Raw genomic sequence first — 9595 nt, forward strand, 5'->3', positions numbered from 1 at the left:
AGTGAACTAATCCTTTAAAACAACAGCTTTATTATTAAATTAAATTTATTTATTTATTTATTTTGGTGGATGGTGTTTACATTTTTTCAGGACAGTGGAGTATGCAGTTTTCAGAAAAGCGTTTTCTCACTGCAGACAGAAGGTTAAAACAAAACAAAAAAAAGTATTTTCAAACAAAAACAAAAAACAAAAAATTAGTGTGGACAAGGTCTCAATCACTCACCTAACTGGTTGGTTTTCCTTCGAAGAATAGCAAACTTGTCGATCATTTTGTCAGAGAGGAGTTTGATTTTGCAGATGTCAGTCACATACGATGGGTTAAACTAAAGAAACAACAAAGATGGGAAATGATGGCATTATTTTTCACTCTAAAATTTAACTGCCAACAGCTTCCAAATATACACTTGCAGCACTGTTGCCCTGTTTAAAAAGTTCTCACCTGATACCTGTCTTGAATGTGACCCTTTAAAATACTGGCAAAATCATCTTCATCCAGACCAGTGTTCACATCCTCCTCCGGACCCATTGTGTCACATAGCATGAAGGGAACATGGCTGATATTGATGCCTGGCTTTATGAAGTAGGTTCGAAACTACATGATATAAACATTTGTTATAATTACATTACACAAAGCAAATGCTAAATATTTTATAATATTATAACATATTAAATATTAGAGGTTGCATAATAAGGATACATGTCTACCTGGGTAGTCAAACTGGTACCAGCAGTGCCAGTGTTGGCCTGGCTGCTCACGTAACCCTTAAATACAGAGATGATAGAGTTAAAGAAACTTGATTTCCCACCACCAACAGGACCCACCAGCAGAATCCGAGATCTTCTTTAACCTCTTTGTCATTAAAGCTGAAGAGAAATGCATTACAACACTTTGGTTTGTTTGAGCATAATCTTTGCTACTAAAACCTCCAAAAACATATCCAGACTACATCCAGACTTATTGTATGCTACAATAACAGTTGGTCCCTGCTTATCACACTTTTGGTGAAATGCATCACCATTGTAGCCATGCACACTGGCTTTAAACAGCAGGCTAAGTTTGGCATTGTTGAATAATGAGCAGAGCTTCTTCTTCTGACATTTATTCAACCTGGATGTGACAGTGCTCATGATGGTGATCTGAAAGACATTCAACCATTACACTTTAAAAAAACAGTATGTTGAAAAAAAGCTTGTCACCCTTCCAAAATAATGGAAAAGGATTCAACTTAAGAATCTGGAAATGTCTGTAGAGTAAAACAGTCTTACCTTTAGATAAGATCCTGGATGTTTCTCTGAATGTGATTGTGTAACAATGAGACTTCAGATCAAAACAACAACAGACTACTTTGGAGAGGTGTTCACTCCTGTAACTTGCTGGAATGCTGACTAAACAAAACATGCCTTAAATGGCTAATCAAACTGTTTGCAGTTGCTTATAATCGGAAACTCAATTTTCATATGTGTATAAAACATGGTATTTTCTCAAAGGAAGATGTTGTATCTTAAGGCTTAGAACATACATGTATATAGCCCATACAAAATTCTTGCACTGCTCTTCATCCAAAAATACAAATATATGTGTAGACTGGTTCTAAGTGCAACTGCTGGAAGTACATTTTTGTTTAAAATATACTTAAACCTGTTATATTTTAGCTTGAATGAATAAATTAATAATTAGTTTTTACACTAACCTTGCATTGTGGGATTGATTTGTCCTATCATATGAACAAATAACCAAAACAGTATTTTCAATTACACTTATATCTTTTAATTTGTGTAACTCATATTACATTCAAGTATGTCCCACAGTTTCCTATATGGGAGTGTAGCAATGCATGAATTTAAACTTCTTTTGCACCCTAGAAATTTACCAGACACTTTCTTTATAGTGCCGAATTGAGATGCATCAAAAAAAAAAATAATTACAAAATACAAAAAGAAAAAGGCCAGTATATTCAATAGCAGTCAGAAACACAGTAGGCATACAGTAGATGTCAGAGGCTCTGCACTAGTGTTGTTTTTGGCGGCCGGTTTTAATTTTAGTTTTAGTCTAGTCTTTGTGTGAAGCTGTCATTTCAGTTTTTATTAGTTTTAGTCACATTCATACTCTTTTTAGTCTAGTCAAGTTTTAGTCAACTAAAAGTCTGAGCATTTTAGTCTTATTTTAGTCAGAATTACCCATGACTATTTTCGTCTAGTTTTAGTCGACGAAAACTGTTGACATTTTAGTCTAGTTTTAGTCGACGAAAACTGATTACATTAAGTCTAGTTTTAGTCAATAAAATTTGTATTTTAGTCTCTTTTTAGTAATGCAATTTTATTTAACCCAGTCAATATAGTATAACTACCTAGTAGTATAGACGAAACCAAAGTTTTCATTTAGCCAAACCCATTTCAAACAAGGTTATCTTATTATATTATTGTTACCTTATAGGCTCAAGAATACATCCATTCCAGACATGGAAGATGCTCTAATTTGAATTTACAACAAAATCAAATAAAAAGCCCCTTGCACTGGTTTCAAGTGTCATTCACTTTTTAAGAATAAATCATAATGAATAAATATGTACATGTGTAGTTTTGTGCATGTTCATTTTGTAGTAATCCCCGCTTCACAAGCACTTCTAATTAATAATAATATTAGTCAGCTTAACAATATTCTTAATTTACTTTGATCATCTATGCCAACACGAATCATGCTTATATTTTTATAAGTTAATTACAGATTAATTAATTTATACCTTGTGTAAGTAAAATATTTCTTATGTTTTTCGTAAAACAAATTGATCTATTTTATGCAACTGTCAAAAAATCGCTTGGGCATCTGGGACGCAAAAGAAACTTTTTCCACCTTTGACCACAAGATGTCATTAGTGTACAACATGTTGAAAAGCTTTGAATAATGAACCTTTTTACTATAGAGTTGAAGGGAACGCTTCGAAGAAATGTCGTTTCTTCTTTTTCTACCAAAGACGAACCCCAGCTGGCCGGCCATCGGTCCGTTTATCTGTGTCAGACTTAACTTCGTTTGTAGTCGTCTTCTAGATAATTACGCGAGTGGGGCTTGAGAAAGTGACGTCGCCTGCGGTTTAGGCTAGAAGGGATACAGCTCTGGCTACTGGGCATGCGCACATCAATCTAACGTTAGGTTATAACATTTCGTTTCGTCTCGTTTCGTCAACAAAAATGAAGATATATTTTAGCATAGTTTTTATTTTGTAAACCACATTTAGTCTCGTTTTTATTCGTCAACGATATTGCATTAAACATTTAATTATAGTCATCGTCACATGACCAGCATTTTCGTTTCGTCTCGTCTAGTTTTCGTCACGTGATAAAGGTTCGTTCACGATGATATTTAGTCATAATTTTCGTTGACGAAAGCAACACTACTCTGCACTCCAGGTACAAGTTATACTTTTTACACAGTTGACACTTCTATCACTCATAATATGCCCTTTATTGTAATTCAAAATCATTACTTGTCAGTGAAAGAATAAAGCTTTAAATACTAACCATCAGGCTGCATGTTTTGGATCACAAATTGAAATCAACAGACCTCATTGGAGAACTTGTCACCTTAAATATGTAAAACAGAGAGATACAATTTGCTAATACAATATACATTCATAATCTTTATATCAGACTAAGCTCTACTCTTCTGCATTGTAAAGATCATCAAAAAAGCCTTCAGCAGCTCTGAGCATCTGAACAACAGCATTGAGAAGCAGTATGTCAGTTTGAGAGTCTATTTCCAGTTCTTGGCAGTAGTTCTTCACTGGGACCACAGCAGACAGAGAAACTCCAAGCTGAGTGCTCACCTCCTGCATCTGTCACAAAATAGTTAATCAGAAAACTCAAAAACGATATGTGAAACAAAATAGCACAGAATACTAAGTCATACATTTGTACCATTTTGTTTATATAGTGGCTCTGGTAGATGTTTTTCAGGTCTTCCGCCACTAAGGGGCAGGCCTCATCCACCTTAGTCATCAGAACCAGCTGAGGAATCCCTGAAGTACAAAACAACACCTTATCAGCCATTAAATCCCATAAATTGCTATCCTGTGGGTGATGTAGCCCTAGTTAGTAAAGATTTATGCTATTTGTACACTTAAACCCCGCAACACGTGCTCTTGAGCAAAATACAGTCATTCTTACTTACATCATTCCAAACCTGTAAGCAGATTTGAAAGAAATAGAAGATATTTTGAAGAATGTTGATAACCAAACCTTTTTGTTGTTGTCTACAGTGGAAGACAATGGCAACTGAAATGGTTTAGTTACCAGTATTCCTCAAAATATCCTTGTGCTCCACAGAAGAAAGAAAAATAAATGATGACAGAATTTTAATTTTGGGTGGAGTATCTTATAGTTAAGTGTCCTGTAAACGGAATGACCACAATTTGAATGACACAATACACACAGTAATTATTCAAATCTGCTTCATTATTGTTACTCCCTCACCCAGCTGGTTGGTTTTCCTTCGAAAAACTGCAAACTTGTCGATCATTTTGTCAGAGAAGAGCTTGACTTTGCAGGTGTCAATTACATACACCACACAGTGAATCTTGTCCTTCAAGCCAGGAGATTTATTGAAATGAGGGGATTCAGGGTTTATAGGCATCGATGGGTTAAACTGAGAAAAAGAAACATGTAGAATATCTTTAAATCACTGAATTAAAAATATTGAATTAAAAATTCTATTAATTACAATAATAATGTAAAGCCTGTCTTTTTTTTCTGTAATTAACTAGTAAAACATCTGCCTGACCTATTACTGATTATGTTTGCCATTTACCTAAAGTTCTCACCTGATACCTGTCTTGAATGTGACCCTTCAAAATAGTGGCAAAATCATCTAGATCCAGCCCGGTGTTCAGACCCTCTTCCAGACCCATCGAGTCACACAGAGTGAAGGGAACATGGCTGACACCGCTGCCTGGCTTGATGTAGTAGGTACGGAACTACATGGCACAAATATATGCAAATTATTTTGAAGTACATACAGAAACTTTGTATAACAACATGTTATCACTCCATAAAACATCAGAGGTGGAAAAATTTCTACCTGGGTAGTCAAACTGGTGCCAGCGGTGCCAGTGTTGGCCTGCATGCTCACGTAACCCTTAAATACAGAATTGATTGAGTTGTAGAAGCTTGATTTCCCAGCACCAACAGGACCCACCAGCAGAATCCGAGCCTGTTTGACTGAGCTAACAGAAGGCTTCCAGCCAGAAATGGTGCTCAAGAGTGCCTTCTTTCTCCTAAAAACATTATTGTCAAATTCCCAATGCATTTTTATGGAAAGAGTAAGTAAGTTCTTTTAAAAAAAAAAATAATACAGACCAAATTAACATCTGTATTGTTATAGAAGACTTTTTGTTTGCTTTACTCACTCAGAATTCCACTGCACATTTCTCCATGGTTTCTCCATGAGTCCTCCACAATCTAGTGAGAATTCAAACCAGAGCACAAGCTATGCACACAACCAATTCTGAAAGTGCATTACTCTTTTTAGTAACTACCTGAAAAATAGACCAAAATAATACAAACCTTCCACTCTGTACACCTCACATTCTGTCAGCTGTAAGTCATTCCCAAACATCTTCTGTGGCTCAAATTGGTATGTTCCTGGATTACTGTAGACAGTGGCTGTGCTATTGTAAAGAAATACCAAAGAGTCGAAGTTTGGACCATTGTCAGTGAAAGTATACTGAGGGTTTCCACTGACCACACGTAGAGGATCTTCTTTCATTTCTTTGTCATTAAAGCTGAAGAGAAAAGCTTTGTCATCCACAATTTGCTGTCCGGTCTGTGCATAATTTTTGCTAATGTAAGCACCAAAAACATATCCAGACTTATTGTAAGCTACAATAACAGTTGGCCCCTGAGTATTACATTTTTGGTGAAATACATTGGCATTGTAACCATGCACACTGGCTTTGAACAGCAGGCTAAGGTTGGCATGGTTGAACAATGAGCAGAGCTTCTTCCTCTGCCATGAATTCAAGCTGGATGTCACAGTGCTCATAATGACCTGAAAAACATTCAACAAACACTTTTAAAGCATGCTGTTATAATAAAACATAAAATGGTGTAATTTTGTAAAAAATGTATTTTGAATACTTTTCAAAATATGCAGGCTAGATATTACATTGTGCATCGTATAGATTACTGTCTCCAACCAAATTAATGTCAAAGAATTCTTCATTAAAATTGTCATTTTATATTTAATATAATTATTCACATAAGCTCACCTTGGTACAAGACGTCGGGTTCGTCTGCTTTCTTTCACTCCGCAACATATGACTTTCCTTTTAACAGAAACGAAACTTACGTCGTACGTCATGAAAATAAAACGTCATTTCAGTCACGTCAGGTCAGGTACAGAAAACCAGAAACAGAAAAATTTTAGATTAAATATAATAATTTACTTAATAACCACATTCACACAGTGCATGTGACACGTCAATGTACTCTAATTCCCAATGTTTTATTGTGACCCTTGAATGCAGAGCCGTAGAGAAAACGGCTCTATGGCTTTCTATGGCTCTGCACAAACCTTAAGCTCAAACCCCGCCCTGCAGTCGATCTCATTGGTCAACTCTGTCAAGGACTCACATCTCAAGAACTGTTTCAAACTTGGGTAATAACTTAATCAACGCTTATATATTTTGTTTGCCTATGTGAGGGAATGACATTTATTACTTTTTGGAGAAATAATTGGACTTGATATCACGAGCTAGCGCTCGGTTCACTTAAATCGTTTTATTAAACTTTGTTTAGTATTTTAAACAAATTCAGAAAGTATTTTATAATCAAGTGAGTAAATATCAAAAGAGGATTTGCACTTATGCCACAATGTGGTCACTTACCCAGGCCATATTGGTGATACTCTGATGTAAATAACAGCACTGCATGGTTAATATACTACTGAATATATTGTTTTGCTAATTTATACTGTCTAAACCATGGAAAAACGTGTGGAAGCTGCTACATGATATAGATAAGAACTTTGTAAGCAGGAAAGGGCGCATGCGCATTAGTTTTACAGACTAAAGTTAATAGGTGGTAAAGATACGTACAAGATACTAGCCTACTTTTTCACCTACCTGGCTGGTAATGATAAGAACAAACACAAATGTTGTCAAGATTCTTGTTCTGAAAATCCTGGTTCAGTTGGGCCAACCACAAACACCTTTTGTTCCTCAGACAGTTTTTTTGCACTCTTCTCCTTGATTTTTAATAACTTTTGTCAGTCTATAGTAGAGGAGAGCAGGGTAAGTTGTCACTCGGGTAAGTTGTCACATTGCTCATAACTCCAACACTAGAGGCTTTATCTCAAAAATGAAATAGCCACTTTGTGTGACTTCTTCTATAATCAATCTCCTGTTCACATGTGGTCAAGACTGCACTAATCTGAGGTGAGCACAACTTTTTTATTTTTTGAGCTAAAAAGTAAAAAAAAAAATCACTTTACATTTTGTTAGGTATAGATGTTAAAAATTATTATTTTGCACAAAATAGAGGAGACAGTAACGTGTCTTTTGATGCTATAGCTGACGTGCTATGTTGAGCTAACCCTGACATTTAGCCAACATTAGCATACATGTCAGTTTGGGGCAAGTTGTCTTATTGACTTTGGGGCAAGTCGTCACATGTGACAACTTGCCCCAGTACAAATACATGCTCAAAAAACAAATGAGCCCATGATGCTTGCACCTCAGGCCAGGCAATTTATGTGTGCCAGAATTGTGACTCTGAAGATGAGTCTGATTAATCAGATACAGGGCATCTGTTTTGATTGAAATAATTGTTTTTTTCCAAATTCTCTAGGCATAATTGTTCATATTTCCAGTTTTGGTTTGAATTTAACAATTAGAATCAATAATCACAATTAAGTATTTGCGTTCTTATTTTTAGATAATCTAGTGTGACAACCAGGGGCGCCGCTAAGGGGGGGTAAGTTAGGACAATTCTAAGGGCCCACGCCTTTTAGGGGCCCCCAGAGATCTGCTTTTGTGTGGTGGGGGAGCCCAACCTCATATTTTGTCATAGGGCCCAAAATTGTGAGCGGTGCCCCTGGTGACAACTTACCTGCCGATGGGGCAAACTGTCACAAGAGCACATTCTCCATTCAACAGTCTACAACTCCGTAATAAGATAAGATATGAAATTGTAATGAATACATCATATGTGCCCGAGACTTCCTTCTTTAATTTGGTAAGACATTTATTACACAGTGATGTATGGTGCTCAGTAAAAGTTAGACAGTGTGAAATGTGTGACAACTTACCCCGCTCTTCCCCACTCCAAATGTGATTGCCAACAAGGGTTTTGCCACCAAGTTCAAGTCACATTTTGCGAAATATTTGCTCAAATATTTATTTCACTCATTAAAATGCAAATCAATTTATAACTTTTTTGAAATGGGTTTTTCTGTTTTTAATTGTTAGTAGTTGTATAAGATACTTAGTGTCATTTTTATGATTTATGGCCCTGATTTATGGTCTGATTTATGGTACCTGTCAGCATTGATGGACAGGTTGACACGTGTGTATGTGTGTGTGTGTGTGTGTGTGTGTGTGTGTGTGTGTATGTATGTACCTGGTATAAGAAAATACGGTTTGTACAGTATGAAAACCATTACGCCTATGGAATGTCCCCATAAAACATGTAAACCCAACGTGTGTGTGTGTGTGTGTGTGTGTGTGTGTGTGTGTGTGTGTGTTGACACCTCAACAGAACAAGTTTTGTTTGATCAGTATGGTATATGTTAATGCAAACAGTGTACCTATCAGCCCGTCTACATCCAGCCTGGATAAGGAGTTTGTCCTTAGCAGGATTGTTGCCTAGACACCAAAGTCCATAGCTTCTCTCCTACCTGTTTTCTACCACAATATAGTTGGTGTCTGATACAGTATGTTTTTAATTTGTTTTGTTAATGGGAATGTGCTTTGTTTGATGGTTAAAAGACATTCAAACACATGTCCATGTCAAACCCCTAAACAGTTCAGCTCTGCCTGATCTATAGGCTAAATGTTGAAAATTAAGACTTCACTGTTTTGATTGCATATGCCAATGCTGAAATGCTTAGGCAATACTAATGCACAAATATTTTCCATGCCAATTCCCAAAAAACTGAAAAAGAATGAAAAAAATTCACCAAGACCATTACCCATCACACATTCTATATCCTTTTGAAAAGGTGTTGTGTTTTTGGGTATGTTCTTACTACATCATCTGTACCTGTGTACGCTAACACCTCTGTAGGATCAGTACAACCTAATTTGTAAGCTAATAGTCTAAAAAATATTTAAACCATCAACTATCCAGACCATCCTCCCTTTCCATTACTTCTAACAGTGAAGGTTTTTGCGAGGAGGGCTCTAGCTGACAATGGATGAAAGTATGCTAAATGTGCTTGTTTTAATGGCTTTACAACATCCACATTACAAAATGCACAGAATCATGCTTTAGACAAAGAATCAACAGTATGGGTGAATCTGTGGAACATGGGTAACGTTTTTATAATGTACAAACTGTAATTTCTATCGCTCCTACCACCAATACTGGAGCTAAGCCTACCCCT

The 9595-nt window shown here is 36.2% G+C and overlaps 1 protein-coding gene across 1 annotated transcript; it reads right to left on the minus strand.

Moving 5' to 3' along the window:
• Positions 1 to 1849: 1849 nt before the first annotated feature.
• LOC141344785 (interferon-induced protein 44-like) lies at positions 1850 to 6403 on the minus strand. The gene is made up of 8 exons (XM_073849684.1): positions 6261 to 6403; positions 5557 to 6040; positions 5400 to 5451; positions 5072 to 5267; positions 4815 to 4967; positions 4468 to 4639; positions 3913 to 4013; positions 1850 to 3830 (listed from the first exon to the last, which is right to left on the minus strand). The coding sequence occupies exons 1-8, from the start codon at positions 6306 to 6308 to the stop codon at positions 3654 to 3656; spliced, it is 1383 nt and encodes a 460-aa protein (XP_073705785.1). The 5' UTR covers positions 6309 to 6403; the 3' UTR covers positions 1850 to 3653.
• Between the last annotated feature and the right edge of the window lie 3192 nt (positions 6404 to 9595).

This window comes from Garra rufa, chromosome 10, assembly GCF_049309525.1.
Source record: "Garra rufa chromosome 10, GarRuf1.0, whole genome shotgun sequence".
NCBI lineage: Eukaryota > Metazoa > Chordata > Actinopteri > Cypriniformes > Cyprinidae > Garra > Garra rufa.